This window comes from Nicotiana tabacum, chromosome 13 (genome assembly GCF_000715075.1).
Source record: "Nicotiana tabacum cultivar K326 chromosome 13, ASM71507v2, whole genome shotgun sequence".
NCBI classification, from domain to species: domain Eukaryota; kingdom Viridiplantae; phylum Streptophyta; class Magnoliopsida; order Solanales; family Solanaceae; genus Nicotiana; species Nicotiana tabacum.
Window position 1 is genome coordinate 130343207 of NC_134092.1, and position 26834 is coordinate 130370040.

General features: G+C 34.5%; 1 protein-coding gene across 1 annotated transcript; it reads right to left on the minus strand.

The window, feature by feature from the left end:
* Positions 1-228: 228 nt before the first annotated feature.
* LOC107803481 (transcription factor MYB20) lies at positions 229-2623 on the minus strand. The gene is made up of 3 exons (XM_016627224.2): positions 2315-2623; positions 1576-1705; positions 229-914 (listed from the first exon to the last, which is right to left on the minus strand). Exons 1-3 carry the CDS (start codon positions 2445-2447, stop codon positions 278-280), a joined length of 900 nt encoding a protein of 299 aa, XP_016482710.2. The 5' UTR covers positions 2448-2623; the 3' UTR covers positions 229-277.
* Between the last annotated feature and the right edge of the window lie 24211 nt (positions 2624-26834).

Below are 26834 nucleotides of genomic sequence, written 5' to 3' on the forward strand. Positions count from 1 at the left end.
TTATAACTTTGCAAATGCATTCACTTACAGGAAAATTTAATCTGATATGTGCATTAGAACAAACAGTTTTTTAACAGAAAAAGTAAAATTAAACAAATATTTGATATGGGGCTTCTATGTTTTGTCCCCATACTTTTTGACTTTTTATTCCACTTAAATGAATGTAACATCTAAACTACTATTAACAACAAAAGTTAGAACAAAAAAAAGAAGCGACACGAACTTATATAAAAAAAAACAAAAGCTTTTAATTAAACTCGGCGCGACGAAACTTATATCACAAGAGTTGCTCAAACTTCCAAGATTCATGATCATATGTGACATTATTCATGTCATTATCATCATTAAGCAAGAAATCCAATGTGCTGCTGAAATCATTTTCCCATCCAAATCCCATGTTATTTTCCATTGGCCAGTCATCAAAACTTGGCAAAAACTTTAAATCTTCAATTATGTTGGATGATGAAGATGAAGAAGAAGATGATGATGTTGATGGGGTTGATTTAGATGGGACTAAAATCTCATGGGGTTCAATCAATGGAACTTCATCAGTACAAAAGCCATTATTGTTGACTTCCAGTATAGTTGAGTCAAAGTTATTGTTATTATTTATGCAACTTGTCCCCGTGTTCTTGTTATTGTTGTTGTCGTCGTCGTCTAGTTTGATCTCTGTAATAGCAGACTGTTCAATTGATACATCATTTACTGAGGAAGGTGAGATTATTTCTTGTTGAATTGGAAGATTTTCTGGCTGTTCTATGTTTGTAATTTGGTCATTAGTAATAGTGGAGAGTGGCTTGTGAGTAACTGGATCAATCCCCATTTTCTTCAATTTCTTCTTGATATGTGTATTCCAATGATTCTTTATTTCATTATCAGTTCGACCTGGTAAATGAGAGGCAATCTTGGACCACCTGCAAATAATTTTGAAGGTAAAGAAATGAGTTACTTGTATACACTAATAGTAAAAAAATAAAAATAAAGGGCAGCCCGATGCACAAGGTATCTCGCGTTCACGCAGATCTGGGCAAGGGTCGCATCTCAAGGGGTAGGGTGTGATATAAACAGTATATCCTAATGCAAGCATTAGTGGCTGCTTTCGCATTTCGAACCCGTGACCTATAAGTCACACAGAGACAACTTTACTGTTGCTTCAAACTCCTTCAGTGAGAAAATATTACACAATCAGATTAAATTTTGATATGTGATAGTAGTAGTTTTTTTTTTTTTGATTTTTTTTTCTTTTCCTTAATGTTTGACATATTGGTATCTTGTGAAGTGCAATATTTGAGGGGTCCATTTTCCCACTTGGGTAAAAAGAGTCTTAAATAGGTAAGAAAAAAAAGAAAGAATTGATAATAACAATGACACTGAAAGCTACACAGTGAAGAATGGGTGTCTGAAATTGAGTTAAAGTTGTTGTCTATCACTACTTTTTTTCTTGAAGTTTGCTTTTAATGAACTCCACATGAAAGTTATTTTAAAACTCTATGTTTTTATAAATATTCAAATGCCAAAAGTGAAAAGTATGAAAAATAATTTGTATGTTTTTTCAAAGATAATTAAATAATTTACCTGTTGCCAAGTTGAGCATGAAGATCAATAACCATTTTTTCTTCATATTCTGATAAAAGTCCTCTTTTTAAATCTGGTCTCAGATAATTTGTCCATCTTAGTCTACAACTCTTTCCACACCTCAAAAGCCCTGCACCATAATAAAAAACTCAGCACCCACAAAAAAAAAAAAAAAATTGTACTATTAAGTATTAATTACTATACTATCTGGTAAAGAACCTTTTCTGAAGTAATTAATTAAATTAGTCTGTGATTTCAAATCATTAAAGAGAAACAAGATTGGACCAATGGGAATGGAACAATCATTGACACCAAACATTTTCATGGATTATTTGCACTGTATGACCTTTTCTGAGGCTATTTTTAAAATTCTATCCCTGCCTGTCTAGAGGATATATTTCGCATTTAAAAGTAATTGAATGATTCTTTTTTTAGGACAAAAAAAGCAGCCCGATGCACAAAACATCTCGTATTCATGTAAGGACTGGAGAAGGATCGCAGCCCCTACGGATGATATAGACAACATATTCTATTGCAAACATTAGTGACTGCTTTTATAGCCGAACTCGTAATCTAGATGTCACATGGAAACAACTTTACAGTTACTCTAAGGCTCCCCTTCACGAAATTTAAAGAATAGTCATTAAAAAAAGGCCATTTGTGCAAATGACCACTTTTTTCTTATTACACAAATAGCCCACTAAAGAACATAGCCCCATAATAGAAAAATGAGAGAGACCTGCAAGTTTAGGAACAGCTCTCCAACAACATTGGCCATTGTTGAGAATGAAGTTAATGAGTTTCTTGTCTTCTTCAGCTGTCCATGGACCTTTCTTCAATCCAACTTTATCACAACATGGTTGTCTCCCCATTATTATTTCAAGAAAAATAATTATAACCAAGTTCAAGAAAATATTATTTTCTTGATTTTGAGCTATATATATAGATTGGGGAGAGGAACAAAGAGCTTTTGTTATTATTAGATCAAAGAAAGAGAGAGACTTAGGCAAGAATTTGAGAGAGGATGCAAAGAGAGGGCTAACTATAGAAAACTAATTAGACCAGCACCAAAGGCCACCTACTTATATATAAAATGAGAACCCCCCCTCCCCCACCCACCCACCCACCCCATTACCCCGACCTCAGCGGGCACCACACAACACCTCTAGAGAAAAAACACGGTTTATCAATACATGTGTAAGAACTTGTTTTAATTATCACGATGTCCGAGTCAGTTTACGTGCATTTCGACTAATTTTATGAGCTATTTGATATCTCTCACCCAGTGGCGGACACACATAATAATGGTATGTATATGTATAAATTTCAATTAAAGTTGCATAAATTTTGTATAAATATTTTATTTGAACCCGCTTGACAACTACTCCCTCTGGTCCAAAATAAGTGATTTTTTGGCTTTTTTCTTGTGGTCAAAATAAGTGATTTTTTCAGATTTCAAGAATGAATTAATTATTTTTTTCCTACATTATCCTTGGAGTAACTAGTGTTGGAATATGTGTTAGGAGTGTTTATGTGAGATAGTAAAGGTTAATATGATCAATTCCATTGCTAATTAATGCTAAAAGGTGGATTTCTTAATCTGTGTGAAAACATGTAAAAAATCACTTATTTTGGACCGGAGGAAGTATTATTTTACGACTAAAGTTATATGCTTTTAAGATTGAACCCGCTTGCACAAAATTCTAGGTCCGTCATTGCTTCCACCAACACGGTTATCGAATTTAATAAATATGTAAAGAATTTAATTCGCATACATTGTTATAGTGCATTTTTTTTTATGTTATCTGTATTATTTATCTTATTTTTGATATTAAGAATATGATATCACTTATTATAGATGGTTATATACTGTTATTTTAGAGATGATTTGATATCTAAAAATTCTATGACATTTTCTGTCTCTTTATCATATATGTTACCAATCTTAGTTATCATAGATAATTCCTAGTAACTATTGAGAAAATGATCTCTCGTGGCCACTTACTATTTGAATAGAAGAAAATGACTTTTTTTTAGATAGTTTGTGTATTATTTTCACACCTCCTATTTGTAAAAACAAAAATCTTTTATAAAAATAACATAAAACTAAAAACAAATTTATATTCCCGTAACTATTTTGTAGTCGACAATGTAAGAATTCTTTATCACTGACTATGTATAAAAGTTCAAACTCATATAAGTGTATTCTACTTTTTAGGTTTATATAATTTAATTTCCCAATATTCATTGACTATAGTCACGTGTAATTCAGCGATACAGCGCGTCCAAGCGCGTGATATAGTCGCCTTCAGAAAGCGCCACCTCAACACATTTCTTTGCTTGAGTTTGAAGCATAAAGTATGGAAAAATGAAAATACTGAGTTCTCACACCTCAGCCAGAAGAGAAAACAAAGTTTGCCAAATTTCAGTAAAGCAATTTTCTTGAATACCCATTTTGGATAAATCTGCTAATTCATCAAAAATTACATCCATTTGACGTTATATTATATACTTGTTGAATGTTGACCTTAAACTTTACTTACCAATGCATATTTTTAGATAACTTTGATTGGATTTTTCCAAGTCAATTTAACAAGGTACTCCCTCCGGTCCAAAATAAGTGATTTTTTAACTTTTTTCTTGTGGTCCAAAGTAAGTGATTTTTTCAGATTTCAAGAATGAATTAATTATTTTTTTCCTATATTGCCCTTGGAGTAATTAATGTTGGAGTATGTGTTAGGAATGTTTATGTGAAGAGATAATAAAGGTTAATATGGTCAATTTCATTGTTAATTAATGTTAAAAGGTGAATTTCTTAATATATGTGAAAACAACCAAAAAATCACTTATTTTGGACCGCAGGAAGTACTGTAAAAAAATTATGTAATGTTTTTCATTCTCTATTTGGCTCTCTTCAATAGCATAACTCTTTTTGTTCTGTCATCTCCTTCGCAAGGAGAGAGACACCTTCGCAAGGAGTTAGACCCAAGATTTAAAGTTTATGAATTTTTATAGTAATTTCAAATAAATATTTATTAATTTTTTTAAGTATATACAAGGTCTGAACAAAAGCTACTAAGCTAGCTGATTACGCCCAACTCTGGTCCTAAAAAGGATAAGCGATCACTGCAAATATAATCTGATCTAAAAGTTCGGAATCGAATCCCACAGAGAACTAAGGCTTAGCTATATCTATTTAATATCACTAAAAAAGACAAGTTTGAACAATTTTCTAAATTATAAAGATTGAGATTTATATTTATAACTAATTAATTAGCAAATACTAGAAAGCGGTAAAATTATATTTTGGCAAATCGATGATCAAACATGTATTTGCCAAAAAAAAAACTCAAATATATTTTGACAAAATCTATCACTACAAGAGAACATGCGATTAGCATCGGAATTTAGCGTGTGAATTCAATTCCCTAGCTAATATACGCCTTTAGCTAGGGATGTAGCTAGAGAAGTCCAATTTCCTTGCAAATTTTTTCGATTAAAAATTTAGTAACAAAATAGCTAGGAATTAGCTAGGGACTATTCCTTGCTAAATGATAGCTACAGATTTTTCCTAGCCAAATTTATAGCTAATTTTTAGTGGGAATTCTAATTTGGCGCTAAATTTATTTTTCCAAAAGATCATAGTTTAGCTAGGGACACAGTCCGTAGCAAATCCCTAGCAATGTGCTAGCTAGGAAAGACTCCTTAGCTAATCTATAGCCAAATTTTAGCGAGAATTTTATTTTGGCGCTAATAATTTTGCGGAAAGATTATCTTTTAGCTAGGATTACATTCCCTGGCTAATCCCTAGCTAAAAAGTAGCTAAGGTTTCGTGGGAAATTCTAACATGGCGCTAATTTTTTTTGTCAAATTTAGTTGTTTAGCTAGGGAGGAATCCAAGCTAGTCTCTAGCAAATTATTATTATTATTATTATTATTATTATTATTATTATTATTATTATTATTATTATTATTATTATTATTATTATTAATAATAATAATAATAATAATAATAATAATAATAATAATAGTGGTAATAAGAGTTTTATATCCATGTTTGGACTTTTGATTGAAATCCCTAAAGATCCGTCTTAGGGCTTTTGATTGAAATCTTAAAGGCAACCTTTTTCCTTAAAATTGTAAAGTTAACGCTTAACTTGGTAATATTATTTTAATTGGACTACTGTATCTCAACTCCTTCAAATTCGCAACTCCTTAAAATTCGCTAAACGCCCACGCACTCTTCCACGTCTCTTCATCCCTCTAAACCCTCAACGATCATCTTCCAATTCAGTGAAGGAAGAACGTTAATTATCGTTGTCGCTTGTAAGCTTCCGTGAAGGTAAGAATTTCTCCTATACCTAAAGCATCTGTGCAAAGAGGTCTTTTGTGAGTGTTTAATTTATCGTGAGTGTTCATCAGTACCTTTCTCGCACCAGGAACTCTTGTCATTGTTTAATTTTACGTTAAATCTGAAACTAAGAGATAGCAATTACCCCAATGATTTATGTTCCTATCATATATATAGAAATTGAACTTTCAGTAATGTGATTTAAATTGTTTCTACTTGTATGTTTTGTTTGGTTTTTGCTAATTATAAATTTTTTGTCCTTATATTTCTCTATTGAACAACTATTTCTGGATTTGAGAGAATGATGAAGAATTATTTCTACTATTGTAAACCAAGTAAAATTAATTTACACGAGGGCAACATGATAAGTGAAGAAGAATTCAATTAATACAATTTTATACTTGTAATATATGACTGGAAAGAAAAAGAAGTATATGTGACTTTTCAAGGTTTACTAGCAAACAAAATTGATGTGAGATAGTAAATTTCACTTACAAATATGTGTCAAATAGAAAACAGATCCAACTTCTACTATTTATTTTTAAGAAAATCTAAGTGTTTTTTTCTCTTAATTAAATGGTTATTCTGAATCTTTCTCAATTAGCTATTTGTGGTATTGTCGATCTGTTTAAATTGGTGAACTAAGAATATAAGAAGATTTGGATCTCATTTACTTTGAGTATTAACTAACTATTATATTATTAAGCACTAAAAATAGTGTTTTGTCAGTGTTTGTTAGATAGGAAGCATGAATTCTTTTAGAGCTGATCGTATCTGGATGTATAATAGACTAGTGCCAAGTCGGAAAGGAGTAACTTCTGCCTTCATAGAAGGTGTGCACGAATTTGTAAGGTTTGCATTAATGCAACATGACTTCGTTTCTAATGGAAGTATAAGGTGTCCGTGTTCAAGATGTCAAAACATTAGTGGGTTTCTTGAACCTCATGATGTTAAAGCACATCTGTACAGGAACGGTTCTGACTATTATCAATGAGAATCACATGGGGAGCCTTTTGTACCAATTTCTAGGCCTCAATCTAGTGCTAATACAGAAAGTGAAATAGGTCCTGACAGAACAACAGTAAATCCGTATCGCACTATGGTCTTAGATGCAATTGGTCCTAGTTTCAACTTTGAAAGTGATGGATTTGATTTGGATGATGAAGAAGAACAACCTCCTAATCGAAATGCTCAAGAATTTTTTGATATGCTAAAAGCTTCAGAAGAGCCATTGTTTAATAGATGTGTTAATCATTCTACGCTGTCAGCGGTGTGCAGGTTGCTAAATATTAAGTCCGAGTTTAACATGAGTGACAATTGCTATAACCAAATTTTGCTATTTCTGAAGGAGATCTTACCCGAAGATGCTAAGTTACCTAATGATTACTATAGGACTAAACAAATGGTTGCCAAACTTGGGCTAGGATATGAAAAGATAGATGTATGCGAGACAGGTTGTATCCTATATTACAAGGATAACAAAGACAAAATAAATTGTCCAAAGTGTGGTAAACCACGCTATAAGGCTAAGAAAGGAGGCAATGGAAGGCAAAAAGATGTTCCATATAAAGTACTATGCTACTTTCCTATAACTCCGAGATTACAGAGGTTATATATGTCATCAAAGACCACTGAACATATGATACGACACCGAAAATCTCGTCGAGAACCTGGGGTAATGAGTCATCCAAGTGATGGAGAGGCATGGAAAAAGTTTGATCAATGCCATCCTGACTTTGCAGTTGAGCCTCGAAATATTAGGCTTGGACTTGTAGCTGATGGGTTTAGTCCTTATGGGCAGATGGACCATCCTTATTCTTGTTGGCCAGTAATCATCACACCATACAATCTTCCACCTGGAATGTGCATGAGTAGCCCGTATATGTTTTTAAGTCTTCTCATTCCTGGTCCAAAAAGCCCCGGAAAGAATTAGACTTATACTTACAACCTCTCATTGATGAATTGAAACAATTATGGGTTGACGGGGCTGAGACTTATGATTCTTATAAGAAACAAAATTTTCAAATGCGAGCTGCACTTATGTGGACTATCAATGACTTTCCAGCTTATGGAATGTTGTCTGGCTGGAGTACCCACGGTCATTTGTCATGCCCTTGTTGTATGGAAAAAAGTAAGGCATTTCATTTAAAAGATGGAAGAAAGGCTTCATTCTTTGATTGTCATCGTCAATTTTTGCCAATAGGTCATTCATTTCGAAGAAAGTATTTTCTAGGAATTACCATATTTCTGCGATAATATTATTCGGCATAATCTCGATGTGATGCATATCGAGAAAAACGTGTTTGATAATATATTCAACACAGTAATGGATGTAAAGGATAAAACGAAGGACAATTTAAAAGCTAGAATGGATGTGTAGACTTACTGCAATCGTCCAGAGCTTGAATTGAAGGAGCATCAAGGGAAACTTTTGAAGCCAAAGGCAGCATACTCACTAACAAAAGAACAAAGAAGTTGATATGTGAATGGGTGAAAAGTTTAAGGTTTCCAGATGGTTATGCCTCCAATTTGTCTAGATGTGTAGACATGGAAGAGTATAAATTATCAAGGATGAAGAGCCATGATTGTCATGTATTTCTGGAAATGTTACTACCAATTGCATTTCGAGATTTTTTGCCAGAGCCAATTTGGAATGCCTTAATGGAGATCAACTTATTTTTTAAAGGCTTATGTGCAACTGTTTTAAAAGTAGAAGATCTACAAAAGCTTGAAGAAAGAATAAAGATTATAATTTGCAAGATAGAAAAAATATTTCCTCCTGGTTTCTTTGATCCCATGGAACATCTGCCGATTCATTTAGCATATGAAGCAATAGTTGGTGGTCCAGTTCAGTTTCGGTGGATGTATCCTTTTGAGCGGTAAGAGTCTAAATTGAATCTTTGATTAGATAATTAATTAATTTATTTAACAACATTCTAAAATATATTTTAATTATAGGGAGCTACACACTTACAAAAAGAAGGTGAAAAATAGAGCTCGTGTTGAGGAATCAATATGTGAAGCTTATATCATTCAAGAAATTTCAACATTCAGTTCCCATTATTTCCATCCTAACGTGCAAACTAGGCTAAACAAAGTTACTCGAAATGATATTGGAGATGAAGTTGATGCACCTGATGGTTGTTTGTCCATCTTTCTGCATCCAGGACGTTCGAGTGGGGGGAAAGATGGTCGGTATTTGGCCGATCATGAGTGGCATGCAACACGTTTGTATGTTCTGTTAAATTGTGAGGAGATTCAACAATTCGTCCTGTAAGTTAAATTTTTGACCAATTTAGTGCACATATGTTTCATTAATGGGCTAACATAACTAGAATTTCATTGCTCTTGTAGTATTTTTGAAGCTGAATTAAATAGGAATTCGGAAAACATTAGCCTCGAGCAAATTGAGAAAGAGACAAATAGTAGATTTGCCAAGTGGTTTGAAATTTATGTGAGTAAATTACAATTAAATAAAAGAATTTGTAGTCTTTATTTGTTTTGGCTTAAAATTTATATTTAACTAAACATACTATTGGTTATTTGTTTTATTAATAGATCCTTAATCCAGCTAATAACATAATTGATGAGCGATTGAAAGACTTAGCTTCTGGTCCTTTTAAATGGGTGCAAACATGGCCTCAGTATTTTACGAATGGCTATAAGTTCGACACTCTTACATATGGCTCTAACAAAACAACTATGAATAGTGGTGTGTGCATCAAAGGAACAAGTTGGAGTGAGTATGAAAGTGACTACTATGGATTGCTCGTTGAGGTGATACAACTAGAGTATTCTAATCCGACAAAGAAAAGAACTACTCTCGTATTGTTCAAATGTGATTGGTTTGATCCAACAATGAGCCGAGGGCTGAAGGTCCATAATCAATATTGTCTAATCGATATCAATCATAAGAAAAGTTTCTCGAGCTATGCCTATGAACCTTTTGTGTTGGCTGAACAAGCACAACAAGTCTATTTTGCAGAATATCCCAGTAAAAGAAAAGATAGGGTTGATTGGTGGGCAGTGTGCAAAATAAAAGCTAGAAGCCGTATTGATTCTCCAAATATCCCGTACCAAGAAGATGAGGATTTGCCTGTTATACTTCCAAATGTCACTGATGATCTTGACTGCTTACGTCATGAAAATGGTGAGTTGGAAGTACATGACTTTGAAAAAGAGACTGCTGAAATCAAATGAGTGCATGATATTGGTGATATTGAAAGTGATGAAGAGATAGAAGAATCTGATGAAGATGAAGAAGATGAACAAAGTGATTGAAATTTGAGCAAAATTATAGTGAAAATAATGACATTCATAGAAAACAAGCTGTTAAGTATAACACATGACTTTTACTACAATATTTTTGTTTGTGTTCTTTATTGTGATTGCTGATATTTTCTGCAGCTTGTAGCATTAGCAGTACATATTACATGATAGCAATATGGTACATCTCATACAGAAATTGTTAGTTCCCATTGTTTACATGGCTATTTTCAAACAAGTAGCAGAATACTAGCTAGGCCAAACTCAAATCTATGATATCATTCTCCACATTTTATATTCGAAAACCTTACATTTTCCTAGTACTAGGCTACTAGCTGAATTCGCAATTCACGCTCATAACATATCTTGTGAACAAAATAGATTCCAGATTGTGATAATCATATCAAAATCTCCATAAAAAATATAACAGGTAAACTATAAATCTTTCTCCCACTAAAAGACAGAAAAATATCATTTCTTATCGAAGAAGATCTATTAAAAAGGGAAAAAAGTAGGTGAATTGTTTTGCTAAAAGGTCAAATAGAGAGGTCTCTGTTATGCTTGTTGTAGCAAAATATTTGGATGGTCAAATTTTTATACTTTATATGTTCTGTTATGCTTGTTCTAACAAAATATTTGGATGGTCAAATTTTTATATTTTATATGTTCTGTTTGGCTAGTGTATTATTATTATTATTATTGTTCTACTCTTCTTGCCAGTATTTGATCAGGAAGTATGACAAGGGGAAGATGCACTAAACGTAGTTGGGGAGGTCGTGGGGGCATGTCTAACAAAGGGGGAGAAGGCTACCAACAACTACCGAACACTTCTCATGCCAATATTAGTGAACCATCACCCCCTAAATCTCAACAAGTTGGTTCAAACCAACATATTATCTCGTCTCATGAAAGTAGTTTTCGGCAGCTTATACGTACATCTCAAGATGTTCATGCTTAACAAACAACTTCTGCTTCTCAAAATGTTGGTGGTCAACAAGCAACTCCTGCTTCCCTGAATATTGGTCATCAACAAGCACCTCGTTCTTCTCAGGATGTTGGTTCTCAACAAGAAACTCATTCTCAAGATGTTTCTGCTGAACAAACACTTGCATCTTATGGAAGTAGTAATCCACAGGCAAGACGAGATACTACTCGTGAAATAATATCTTTGAAAGTAAACGGAGACACGTAAGTAAATCTAGTTATACAAGTTGTGGTTAAATTCGTTTTCATTTAGTTATCTTCCAATAAAATATTATATTGATTATTTTGTAGATTTTGCCCACATGAAGCTGTTCGGAATGTAACAATAGCCTTTAAGAAAAGCTTTTCTGGATCATGGCATTGTTGGAGCAAAGTTCCGGATCATGTACGAGATAGATGGTTCAATGACTTCGAGGTATTTATACTTAACTGTCGTAATTGACTTAACTTGATAAATGATACCAAACTGAATGTTTACTTTTTAATTACAGAAAAAATATTCTTTTCCTAGTGAGGATAAAGTTTTTATTCGATGAACTTTTGAGCATGTGGGGAGTGAAAGGTTAAGTGACAGTTTGGGAAAAGCAAAAAGACAATTTTCAAAAACAAAAGAAATACCGGGATGGATTGCTAAAGATCACTGGGACGTTTTGATAGAATATTGGAACTCTGAGAATTTTAAAAAGAAATAAGAAATCAACTCGAAGAACAGAATGGTCATTCCTTACATACCGGAGGATCAGTTGCATTTGCTGAGTACAGAAGAAGACACATATTTTTTTTAATCTTTTCAGTATTAATTAGTATTAGTCTAATTTTTTTCTATGATATATTCTGTTAATTAACAATATTCTTAATGATTGCAGAAGGAGCTAACATGGAAAGATCTCCATAATGATGAATTATTTCTGAAGACTCACAGAACCAAAAATGAAAAGAAGTGGATATGTGGAATGTCAGAAAGGATGTGGGTACGTTTTTATCTCATTTCTTCGGTGCAACACCTGCTGAGTCTTCTACTTCTCCCCTTTCTCATTGTTAGTCTTGTCTTTTCCTTCATCTGTGTTAGAAAAATATTTTATTACACTGTCCTTTTTTTACTTTTGTAATACCCGGTCGACGTTTTCATTCTGATTGTTGTTCTCATTATTTTTGTGAATAACTTTGCTCCCCAATAGGCTTCCCCATTAGCAGCTCCCTTCACTTTAGTATCAATAGAATGGTTACCAGCTACTCTATTAGTTGGATTCACCTTATCATCTTCATAAGCCCAAGGGAAATTTAACCCATGGTTTTTTGTTCATTTTACACTTCTCAAACTGAGAAAGTGGTTCAACTGATCAAAGTGAAAGTGGTTCAAGCTATCATTTTCTTCTATGCATGTCATTTCATATATCCTTTCTCAAATATTTATGTATCTGAAAGTATCCTGATCCCTTGGCATGATTACTTATCATTGGTAATTGATTTAATCTACAAGTGATGTTGTTGTGATTGGAATACTGAAGTCATGGAATTATTCAATGAGTTAAGAAACTGAAGTTTTAGGCTACTGTTGGATTTTGAGAATCTTGATGGTCTCTTTGGTGAGCATTGTCGAGTGTAAAAATCTACTATAATGATACTAGACTAGGAAGAAAAGTAGTAGGCAGCTTATTAGGTTAAGTGAGGCAGTTTCTGGTTGTGACGAATGATAACAACCTTGGTCGTAGAGTAAATTAAGTCTGGGCATGGAACTAGGAGGGTATTTAGATAGACTTTCTTGTCGAAGGCACTGTTATATATATATATATATATATATATATATATATATATATATATATATATATATATATATATATATATATATAACTGAACTTATACAAAACGACTCCACAACTCTAACCTACAAGAGTTTTCTCACATTGTCCATCTCATGTTTAGATAAAGAAGGAGAGTATTGCAGCAAACTACTAGCTAGAGTAAAACTAGCTAATTTATGATAAATGATCTTCAAATTTCAAAAGGAGTACTTAAATCAAAAGGAAGTATTGAACAAGAAAATAATTACTTTCAACAATATATTACTGCCACTTGAGATTAACTTTGGCTTGGAGGAAATAACAAATATTATTACAGAAGTAAACATTATTTCTAAATATAGATAGCTTTTATCTAAGATGACGGTTTCAATCTTTTTGCATTGCTGTAGGAAGGGGAACAAAGTTCTTCACAAATCTGGCTAGTTATAGTACTATGTTAGGAAGCTATGATATTATATATATTGTTACCACTCCTCCCCTCCCCTCTTTTATTTGTTGATTCAAATATGTTTTGTTTTGGCACAAGACATTAAAGTTATAACAGATGTAAGTTGGTGCAAATTTGATTGTGCTGGTCCTTTTAATTTTTGCTTATATACCTTACTGGAAAATTTGGCAGGCTGTGAGGGACTACAACTATGATGACCATCTGACTAGATATGTGACTTAAGACCTTTGTATGACCATAATTTTCTTTTGAGTACGTTAAATAAACACACACACACACACACGAAGATACACACTTGTATAAGTTATGTGCATGTTAAATGTGTACACTAAAGCTGCAAGGGAGCTACCAATTATGTGCTACGATATGCCTACGGTAATTCTTTTCTTCTGTCCCAACAATGTTCTCTAGGACTAGTGTTAGAGTTATTGTTCAAGGACATAATTATGGTAGAATATCACAAGCACCTATTATCTTACCCTGCATTTTTTGTTTATGTATTGTAAGGAAAGCTTCTAAGTTTTTGCACATTCTAAAGTTGAGAAACATATAACAACTCTATAGCACCTCTTCTTATGCACAACAAGAAATTAACAGTGATAAGATGCCATCTGATACTAAATGAATTGTTTTTTTACATTTTCTATTATGTACTTTGTCAATTAGAGAAGTTTATTTCTCCATTATCCATTTCTTTCATTACAGAACAATCTGACTGTTTCACACAAATTTTATCTACCTTGTCACTTTTTTATTCTATGTAATAACTAATTACTATAATTCTTTTCAGCATACATTTACAGAAATTATTAAAGAGAAGGTAGGTGAGACTTCAACATCAAGGGATGAAGAAGGTTTTGAAGTAGATGATGAAGAGATGGAAAGAAACATGGCAACAAATGGAGATGAGGAAGGAGAAAAAACTAGCGAAGAAACTGTTGGGGATTTGTTGAAAACCATACCAGATGAGCAACTACTGAAAACTTGGATTGAAATAGTTGGAGGCGCAAAAAAAGGAAGAATATATGGTCTTGGTCCCAAAAATTATATTCTGGCAGATTCATTGGACAATAATTGTGCATCCTCTAGTGCTCCTAATCCTCCAAATATTCCTACTCAACAAGTTTTTGAAACACCTGAATTTCAGCAACTTCTTGATCGTGCAATGGAGCAACGGATGGAGAACATGTTGGCACGAATTCAAGTAGATATTCGGGAGGATATGCAAGAAGAAGTAAAAGTTGCGGCTCGTGCTGTCATGCGGGAGATGCTTGGTTTAACTTCTCAACCACCACCAAGCGGCTCTGGTTGTCCCCCATCTTAGAATAGTAGAGTTTATGTTATTAATTATTTAATTTAAGACATATTTTATTTGCCAATAGACATATATATACTTCGTTGTTCTAGGATTAATGGTACCATGATTATGCTTACGTACAAATTTATGGATTTAATTACTTATTTTGTCTCATGTCAAATTACGTAGAAAATTATATTCGTATTTCATCATATATAATATAGGAATTATTCCTAGCTAGATTTAGCCTGGAAAATATCCCAAGCCAAATTAAATATAGGCTAGGATATTTATCAAATTAGCTACCAAATTAGCTATAGACAAAAATCCTACTAGTAATTTAGCTAGAACGTTTGTAAGTTTAGCTAGGGATATTCCTAGCTATGTTGTAATGAAATCAACGCTCACCTGTCAAAATTTGCTTGGAATTTAGCTAGTCTAGTCGTAGCAAATATTAGCATGGAATAAGTCCCAAGCTAATAGCCTAGCTACGCTTCAACAAAGTTAACATTGACCAAAGAAAGTTTGCTTGGGATTTAGCTACCACATTTCCTAGCAAAGGATTGCGAGGGATTAGTGCCAAGCAAATATCCCTAGCTATATTAACAACGGATAAAATAATTTTCTAGCTAAAATTTAGCTAAGAGCATATTAGCAACGGAATTTAGCTAAGGTCAATTTCCTAGCTAAATCGGTGTTAGCTAGGACTCTTGGCAAGTTAGCTAGGATTTTGGTTTCTAGCTAATTGCATGTTCTCTTGTAGTGTTGGCCAAACGGTCCCCATGTTCCCGGAAACAATGTCCAGTTTTGTGCTCTTAGAATACATAAAATTAGAGGTTCAATAAGGTACATGCGCAATTATTAATCAACAAAAGAGAATAATAAGGGGCATAATAAATGAATCAAAATGATAAAGAAACGTTCATATTTTATTTTTTCCTTTGCTCATGAGATTGAGATAAAGTTAACTATAAATTGTTGTCTTAAAGTTAAATTCATGGAAAAGGTAAAAATAACAACGATATTTCCTTAGCAATAAATTCAAGAGATGTTTAAGGAGCTAATTAAATTAAGGTTACTTCATTTATTATTTTGACAAACAATGGTCTACGTTTATAGTACTCAAAAAAGGACCCACAATCTTATGTAATTAAGCAAAAATAATTTTGTCCTACCCTTATCCTTCGATTAAAACCAAAGAAAATTTCAGATGCCAGCTGGTGGTCAAGATTAGTGTAATATACAAAGTTATTTATATAAAAGATATACTAAAGTCTACTAGAAGACTTAGTTTAAAAAATATATATATGTGCAAATTTACCCAACTTGGTCGTCAGATTCCTGATTTTGAATTAAACAGATTTTTCTTATCTTATTAAATAACCTTATAATTAGAAGACTAAGACTGAATATAAATATATTAGTGCAAATGTGCCTAATTTGGTGGTGAAATTCTTAAATATATATTTGAATGAAGTTTGAAAGTTGAATTTGGCAATTCCATTTTTGTCCACAAGTTCTTGTGATACGAACTTGATAATTTACGTTTCTCACCCCCCCCCCCCCCCCCCAAAAAAAAAAAAAAAACATAGATAACTGCATCAGTTAATTTTTATATTAAGTTTTTAGTTTGTCTGTCAAAAATTTTATTACTGGAATTTTACAAATATTTTGGGTTTAATTTGCAGTCATCAGCAATATTATAGGAGTACTAGTTATTTCCTAATATTTCTCAAATTTGCTGATTAACTCGGCTTTGATGATTACTGTTATTTAAACAAAACAAAGAAAAAGAAATTCGAAATCTTAGTGCTGGTCTTCAACTAGTATAGCAACTGAAATCAATGGAAAAACTATATGTGAAATTAAATTCGGGAGTATTCACTGACTAGAAAGGAGTTTAATTCAGGTTTGGATAAAAAACTATATTATCCACTTAGAAAATGGTTAACTAAATGGATAACCAATGTGTTTAACTTTTACATTTGTAAAGTCTCAAATTGAAATTCCTCAAGTTTGGAAGACTAGGAATTCTCTCATAAGTGAACATATTTAAGAAGCCATGGATAATATGGATATCCATATTATCTACCGGATAAACACATTTTTATCCGTCTCAAATATGGGTACGGTCGAATAATTTATCTGTTTTTTAAGTTACCCGTTTTCTTGTAGTGTAAAAATAATAAATCTGTTTTTCAGAAATTTTTTGCCAAAAATTCGTTGAAACTTTTCATGGGGAATTACTTGCGGAAAATCCGCAAGAAATTTCCTTTTTTTTTTCACGAACTTTTACCAAAACTTTCTTCCGAAATTTTTAGTATTTGGTGCAAAAAATCCGCACGTAATTTACATGCGGATTAAAAATCCTTAGGTAATGTACCTGGGGATTTTAAGTTTCGCAAGTAATAATTACCTATGAAGGTTTTCCCATCGGATTCTTTTTGGTAGGAAAATCCACAGAAAACTAAATTACTTGCATTTTCCTGTATAATCCGCAGAAAAATCCCCATATAATTCACATTTTTCTTGTATATAGTACACACATTTTTGAGCTATGCAATATGTACATGTCAAAAGATTGCTGAACACGTACAATAAACATGCAAAATTATTAGCAGCCTGTATTTAGAAATTAGAAGAAAAAAAAGGGTGGTTGAGCTTCTAATTGGCATATCAACTACCATTGAAATTATTATAGACATGCAAAATTATCATGGTACTAATATTCTTTTACAATAACATAAAATAAAGATCAAGATTTATACTTTATAATTTATGAGTCACTTTCACGTCGAGAAAATGAAATATATTTTCTATCATGACAAATAAGTTTAATAACTAACCGCATATCTTATTGTACGTGCACACGAAGATCCAACAAACTAATTTATTATGTATATCATAACTAATGTTTTTACAAATTGTGTGCTATAACCTCAATGGCTTCATAGTAAACTTCAACAATTGAGCACAAATAATTATCAAATTGTAAGAGACGAATGGATTTTAATTAACAACTATAAGGATTTGATTATATATTAATTACCATATAATCAAGTCCTGGTAAATATTAATTGTCATAACGACCAGTTTTGTGCATGGGGCAGACGGCTGCTAAAAACACATAATATTTTATTATAAGAATTTAGCTAACCCCATGAAATAACGTTAAAGCCACCATCTTCTTGTGGATCTAACAATTTTTTTTTAGCAAATACAAGAAAGAAGAAATAAATTAAAATTAACTTAATTCAAGTGATGTTGGACTTTTGATTCACTTGCTTGCTGATGTATGTTTTTTTTTTGTTTCTAACCCGGTATCTGATATTCGTATTGGAGCTCGACTATATCCGGATTCGCACCGCGTAGGCCCATTCGAAGGGTAACACTCCTTACCAAAATTTTTTGCATACCCAGGGCTCGATCCGGAGACTTCTGGTTAAGGGAAAAGTATACATATTGACAAAGCAAAAATTATTTACATTGTCAATTTAAGGGCGCCAGAACCTATTGGTTCATCATAATCCAGTAACTTTGGTTAGGACAGTGTATATGTGTTAAAAACTTCATTAAATAAGTACAAATAAATAATTTCGAAACCAATAAATCGAATGAGCTGTGGTAGAACTCCAAATTCAATCCCATAAATGAAGTTTAAACCGTTTATGCGTCAATGTAATTTAACATGTTATAATAATAAGCTGGTTATTTATATCTTTCGAGTTATCAGTTATAAACTCTTACTACCTATTATTACATGTAATTTAACTTAATTGCATAAAAAAATTTACACTCTTTTTGAACTTCCACATAGCTTTGCATATTCCAAGTAGAGACAAAAATGGGAAGTTAAGCTTGTTCCCTCATACATCAGCAAATATATTGACTTGAGTATATAGAATATAAAAGTTGAATCGTTGAGTAAACGTACGTCGTTTACTTAACTAGATTTCACATTTGTTTTCTGGAGAATCTGGACCAGTTGAAATATAATAGAGAAAAATTTCTTTGACCAGAAAACAGATATTTTTTTATGGGCAGAATGACTTAAATGACACATATACGTATGCCACTTTGTAATGCTGGTCCCTTTATTTTATTTTTTTCTTCATCCAGATATTTTAACTTGTTCAAAATTTATATTTAAATCCCTCTGACCGTTGACCAAGCACATGTGACAAAATAATGGTTGAGCTGGATAAAGTGAGTGTAATTCACGTGGATAATGAGCGTGAATATGAACATTTTGAACCAGAAATAATTAAAAGAAAAAGAAAAAATCATTAAAATAAGAATGAAAAATAAATAAGTAAAAAAAAAAGAAATATCTCTTCTTCCCCACTCCCCCCCACAACACCCCCTTCCCTTTTCGTTCCATGACAAGGCTCTCTTTTTGGGTGCTAATGCATCTCTGTCAGTCCAAGCTTCTCAATTTCTTGGAGTTAAGCCCAATTGTGTTTATTTTACTGATGATTTTTATGAACAATACAGTGACTATGAAGAAGGGGCGGCTTGGACATGGGTATTTTCAACATAGCAGATGGCACCTTTAAGGGTCACTATAAGTGTCTTTCCCTTAATCGTTTTACTCCACCAATGTGGCTTGGTGGAGTAACTTGGCGGGGCGACCCGGACGGTGACGACTTGCAACCGGTGTTTGCAGCCATGGCGGGTGTCTCCAATCTCTTGCCTTGTCTTCAATATCTAGATCCGAGCCTCAATTGGAAGGTTATTTTCTTAAGTGCAACGCCTACATGCTCTTTTCCGTTAAATTTTGAAATTCGGAGGAGAAAACCAACAACCCTTGTTCCGCCATTGATTTTCCTCCATTTTCAATTTCTATTCCGCCAGTAATTTTCCTCCATTAAAATGAGTGGAAAATTTGGGTTTGGGGGTATAATAAGCATTTCTCATTTTATTTTCCTATGTGACCATAATAAATGACCTGGAGCCTACGTGGTTTAATTTTCTTGACGTGACAGCCAACGTGGAGGAGATTATATTACACGCACTACAACCTCCTGTCATAAGCATTTATTATACATGTTTTGAAGGAGTGTAAGTATTCAGTTGGCAAATTGTTAAGTTTGGAGACCGGCATGACAAAATGACACAAGTATAGGTGTCATTTAGGCTATTCTGCCTTTTTTACGTCTTTAAAAAGATTACTATATATAGCTCTTGAACCTCATTCAAAGGTACATATTATATATAGTAGGCGTAATGACTCCCTGATCACTTAAACTTGTAGGACTTTTGAAAGTCGATACACGAACTTTGGATTTTCCCATTTGAACACTCCAACTTGACAAAATGGGTACTAATAAACACATCAACCAGAGCGTGTATATCAATTGCGTTGACATGTACAACACATCATGCTAAGCTATTTATTACTTGCCATGTGTTATTTTTGGGTCCCATTTTTAAATACAAAATCAGAAAAAAAAATTACAAATACAAAAAAGGAAAAAACAGAAAAACGCCTGAAACATACCCAATATTAATCTGTACCCTCATTGGAGCAACCTGAAGAGAGATCTGCTTCGGTGCCGCAACAACAACAGAATTGAAGATGGAGGCAGCGAGAACCATGAAAGATGTTTCCCCTCACGAATTTGTGAAGGCTTATGCCGCTCACCTCAAGCGTTCTGGCAAGATGGAGCTTTCTGAGTGGACTGATCTCGTCATGACTGGTAAACTCAAAGAGCTTGCTATATATGACCCTGCGTGGTACTACATTAGAGTTGCTTCTACGGCAAGAAAGATCTATTTGAGGGGTGGTATTGGTGTTGGTGGATTCCGAAGAATCTATGGTGGTAACCAGAGGAATGTCAACCGCCCTCGTCATTTCTGTAAGAGCATGGTTCAGTTGCACTCAACATACTTCAGCAATTGTAGAACATGAACATCCGATAGCCAACGTAATCTTGACCAAGTTGCTGGAAGAATTGCTGCTCTTTAAGAGATGAATTCAGACAATTTTATGAATAAATGTTAGGAAGACGAAAGAATTGAAAGGGGAGGGGAAAAGTCTTTTTTTTTTTTTCATTTTTCATTTTTATTTATATTTTATTCTAATTCTATTTTTTTTTTAGTAAAAACAATACTATTCATGCGCCTTGGCAACGTGATTTGCACACTGTTTAGCCATGTCAGCTGCAATGCTTCCACGTAGGCATGGTCAATGGTCTAAAGTGTTTATTAGTACCCATTTTGTTAAGTTGGAGTGTCCAAATGGGAAAATCCAAAGCTCATGTATCGGCTTTCAAAAGTCCTACAAGTTTAAGTGGCCAGGAAGCCATTACGCCTATATAGTATATAATGAAGAATTATGCACCTTTAACCAGAGGTCCCAAATTCGATTGCTTGAAGAATGAATAATTTTTTTCTGGTAAACAGTGCTTCTCTTTTTAATGAGCTCTACATGACGCTAATATGGATTAATTAGTTGAGGAAAAAATTAATTATAGAGAGATGTATCTATGTCTCCAAATAAATCTCAAACACCACTTTTGTTTCAAATTGGAAGAATTCGAATTACAGATGGTAGAGCAACTTGAAGGGTGTTGGATATAATAATAAAAAGATATTATTGCCTTCTCCTAATTAATAACAAAGGCAATAATAATTAATGTGCCATACGTAGTAGGAAAATATTTAGTTAGTATCTAAAGAAACCCTATTGATCGCCTACGAACTAGACAAAAATACTAGAATATCTTGAAAAGATTATAATATAGTAGTACATAGATGTTTAGGTAGTAGCATGTTCTTGTAGCTAACAAGGGGTTACGGATTCGAGCTTTCAGAATAAATAAAAAAATCCTAATAGAAAGCGTCTCGCATTTTAACAACTATGTGAATTCAAATTAATCAAGACCCAAATGAACGTAATAAAACCAACAAAAAGATAGTTCTTGTGAGCTCTTTTGGTGCGAACAAGTTGGTGAGAGAGACTTAAACAAAAACTTTAGCTAATTACTATTGATCGTAAAAATTATACGGTGCGCCCTATTTAGTCGCCCCCATTTAACTTATATTCATTTTTTTAAAATTTTTAATTTGTACTCACTTTTTAAATAACTTCAGCATCTTTTCTCTTCCTCCTTCGTTTTCTTCTTCAAGTTACAAAACAAACTGGTATTTATCTCGAGAAGCAACGCTGCTTTAGTTATAAGGTCAACTTTTTTTAATTGAACAGTTCGGCAGTTGTACTTTTGGTCTAAATTTACAGCAAATTAGTCTTAGGAAAAAGTTTAAGTTACCAATAGGATAATCTGTAAAATTTTGAAGTTTTTGTATGTTTATTCGTGTTTGAGATGAGAAGATGTACACTAATTTTCTTAAAAAATCACTGCTAATTGTAGTGTTTCAGCTCTAGAGCTGAAGTTCGCCAGTTACAAAACAAAAACTTCAGCACTAAAGCTGAAGTTCGCCAGTTACAAAACAAAAACTTCAGCTTTAGAGCTGAAGTTCGCCAGTTACAAACAAAAACTTCAGCTCTAGAGCTGAACTTCGCCAGCTGAACTTCGCCAGTTACAAAAACAAAAACTTCAGCTCTAGAGCTGAAGTTCGCTAGTTACAAAACAAAAACTTCAGTTCTAGAGCTGAAGTTCGCCAGTTACAAAACAATAATTTCAGCTCTAGAGCTGAAGTTCGCTAGTTAAAAAAACAAAAAACTTCAGCTCTAGAGCTGAACTTCAGGCCCGGCTACTAGAATGCTGAAGTTTTGCGTGATTGTCTTTGCTACTTCAACCCCGTATGCTGAAGTTATGCGAAAAAGCGGGTACACTTATAATTTTTTTGTAAAACATGCACAAGTTAAAATGTGACACAAAAAGCGGGTATAGATGCAAATGCCCCTATTGATCAGTAGTATTCTATGGGCCTTAAAAACCATCATTCTTGTCTAATTTCCATTAGACAAACAAGGAAAAGAAACCAATGGATAATCTGATTAATCAAATGCTAGCTGTATGTAGAATTCGTGACTAGATTCTTGGAGAAAAATTAAGGAGGAAAATAAAGATATGAAGACTTTCCACACAAAAAAAATACACCAACAGTGAAATTGTAGTTTTATTTATTACTCAAACAACCCCTATTGTTTTTTAACTTCCTTTTATCCATTTGGTGTATCCAACTAACTGGTCCAACTAGTAACACGACTTAAATTCGGACCCATGTCACTCGGTAACATGACTTAAATATGAGACCTATATCACCCGGTAAATGGTTGGATATTCACTAGCATACTTGTATACGGGCAAAATCGGGCTTGCCCTTTTTGCGTAGCTAATCGAGGGAGGAGCATGATAAGTCAAGGTTCGACTTCGATTTATATCAAACTATGGTGCAGGGTTAGGTTGTCAAGCTCGAGACCCCGAGACCGATTGAGACTAAGATCGACCAAATCCGAGTCTGAATGAGATCGAGATCGATCAAGTTTGGGACCGAATAAGATAGAGATCGAGGAAAGCTTACTAGGTCGAATAACGAAAAGACGAAATATCCGCAATCGGGCGAGGATCACGGCGCAAATCTCGGCACGTATCAAGAAGAGGCCGATTAATCAGCCAATCATGGGATTTCTTATTGTATTTAGAGTTGTACCAAGAATAGGACTCTCATACTATATAAAGGGGGTCTGACCATTTGTAAAGGCATCATATACATGTTACATAAAGCAATACATTCTTATTCTCTTAAGCTCTCAATATTTCTGTTACTTTGTTCATGCTTTCCGGCAAAATATTCATTTGATTCGAGGGCAACCCAGCACAAGAATCAAAGCTATACATTTTATTTGGTTTACTTTATTTATATTTGCAATTAATTTCAGTATCAATTTACGTTTTCTCTTAGTTTGTGCTAAGTAAATCACGTATCCTTAAAATGGCAGTATAAGTTCAACTGTTATCCGTTTTTAAGGTAAATATTTTGGTGTCCACCATAGGTCTAAGGATAATAATGATTGTCTGGTATAAATTTTTGTAACACACACTATTTTACGCTTGTTCTTTGAAGTGCCTTTGATTACAGGATTAAAAGATGTCAAATTCTCAGTCAGCACCTTAACACATTGACAATGATCTCAGCCACCATGACGATAATGATAACATTGCACCAGGAAACGCTGTACCCCCTGATGGCCTCGATGGAGTTCCGGCTATAGATCCAATCGACGAAAGTTCGTATGTAGCCATCAATGAAAATTTGACCGTCGATCCCGAAAGCAATGTTCGTGGGGGGTACCCAACTCAGAATGCACACGGCGATGAAGATGGAAGGATTAACCTGCAGGTAATTTTCAAAATATTGCAGGCCCAACATGCAGCAATAACTCAGCTCCAAAATCAGAACCACACGCCAAATAGGTTCGAACTCGAGCCATCCCAAGAAGTTGTACCCAGGGCCGAATTGGCTTCGAGAAAATCGAATGAGAAGGAATCAGAGACCAACCCTGCTATTATAAAAATGCTCGAAGAGTTGACAAAGCGAATCAAGATTGGGGAAAAGAAGATAGAGGAAAACGATAAGAAGGTGGAAACCTATAACTCTAGAGTCGACCAAATCCCAGGGTCACCACCGATATTGAAAGGACTAGATTCAAAAAGGTTTGTACAGACACCTTTCCCCCAAGTGCGGCTCTGAAGCCAGTCCCTAAGAAGTTCCGTATGCCCGAGATTCCTAAGTATAATGGGACAATTGATCCAAACGGATATGTCACCTCATACATGTGTTCCATCAAAGGAAATGACTTGGAAGATGACGAGATCGAATCCATTTTGTTGAAGAAATTCAGGGAGACTCTATCGAAGGGTGCTATGATACGGTATCATAATTTAGCACCTAATTCTATTGATTTGTTTGCTATGCTTGCAGATTCTTTTGTAAAGGCACACGCCATAGCCATTAAGGTTGCAACAAGAAAGTCGGACCTTTTCAAGATAAGGCAGAAGGACAACGAAATGCTCAGGGAATTCGTATCTCGATTCCAAATGGAACAAATGGACTTGCCACTGGTCACCGATGATTGGGTTGTTCAAGCTTTCACTCAAGGCCTCAACGTTCGGAGTTCCATAGCTTCACAGTAGTTGAAGAAAAAATTGATCAAGTATCTAACTATCACTTGGGCCGATGTACATAATCAGTATCAGTTGAAGATGAGGGTCGAGGATGATCAACTTGGGACTCCTTCCGGGTCCATTTATCCTAATAGGCCCGTGGATAGAATCATGAAGGATATCGATCGAGGACCAAGGTCGAATAGATATCGATATCAACCGCATAATGGAGACCGTAGAGGCAGCAATTCAAAGTTCATAGGGACCCATGAGCAAGGGTGTCTTCGAAAGGGATGTCAGGCCCAAAGAAACGCCACGATTATTGGAATATAACTTCAACGTAGATGCATCCGCCATCATATCAGCCAGTGGATGTATCAAGGACACTAGATGGCCTCAACCTTTGCAGACCGATCCATCCTAGAGAAATCCCAACCAAATATGCAAGTATCATGGCTCCAATGGCCACAAAATAGAAGATTGTAGGTAGCTAAGGGAGGAAGTAGCCCAATTGTTCAACGAGGGGCACCTTCGGGAATTCTTAAGCGATCGAGCCAAAAATCACTTCAAAATAGAGATTCCAGTAGACAGAATGAGCAAGAAGAACCATTGCACATAATTAACATGATCGTTGGAGGGGTCGACACTCCTCAAAGACCAGTATTAAAACGTACCAAGGTTTCGATCACAAGGGAGAAGTGAAATCGAGATTACGTATCAGAAGGAACCTTGTCTTTCAATGATAAGGATGTATAAGGGATCAAACAACCCCACAATGACGCACTGATAATATCTGTACTTATGAATAAGACTCAAGTTAAACATGTTTTGATTGATCCAGGTAGCTCGACCAATATAATTCGATCAAGGGCTGTGGAATAGCTCGGCCTACAAGATTAGGTTGTACCCCCTTCCTGTGTTCTAAATGGCTTAAATATGGTATGTGAAACCACCAAAAGCAAAACAACTTTGCCAGTAAATATGGCTGGGACCATCCAAGAGACGAAGTTCCATGTGATCAAGGGCGATATAAGGTATAATGCCCTATTCGGGAGACCGTGGATCCATAACATAAGGGCAGTGCCTTCGACCCTTCACTAGATTCTAAAGTTCCCAACTCTAGAGAGAGTCAAAACAGTCTATGGGGAGCAACCCGCCGCTAAGGAAATGTTTTCCATCGACGAAGTGATACCAATATCGACACTCTCATCAATGAAAGGGTTGAGTTCGAAGGGAAAGCAGGAGGTTAATAGCAACCACAGACACCGGCCTCGACCCAAACGAAGGAGAAGGGAACTTATGAGGATGATGACTATTGGGTACCTCGATCCTTCACAATCCCCGATAATTCTGACGCCACAAAATCAATGGTCGAAGAGCTGGAACAAATCATATTGATCGAGCATCTGCCCAATCGAAAGGTATACCTGGACACAGGGTTAACTCCCGAGCTCAGGAAAATACTTATTCAATCTCTTATAACTAATATGGATTTTTTTGCTTGGTCCCATCTCGATATGACATGGATCCCACCGGAGATCACTACTCATAAACAAAGCTTATACCCGAAGCTCCGCCTGGTGAAACAAAAAAAGGAGGCCTCAATCTGAGGTTAAACACACTTTCATCAAAGACGAGGTAACCAAACTTCTCAAAATAGGGTCCATTCGGGAATTAAAATATCTTGAATAGTTAGCGAATGTAGAAGTTGTCCCTAAAAAGGGAAACAAGCTTAGGATGTGTGTAGACTACAAAGACCTAAATAAAGCATGCCCCAAGGATTCTTTTCCTTTGCCTAACATGGATCGCATGATCGATGCCACAGCTGGCCACGAGATCCTCAGTTTTATCGACGCCTATTCCGGGAACAACCAAATACAAATGAATCCGGAAGACCAGGAAAAATCTTCATTCATCTCTAAGTATGGTACCTGCTGTTATAATGTAATGCCATTCGGATTAAAAAATGCTGGTGCAACCTATCAACGCCTAGTAAACTGAATGTTGAAGAACAAATAGGGAAATCTATGAAAGGTTA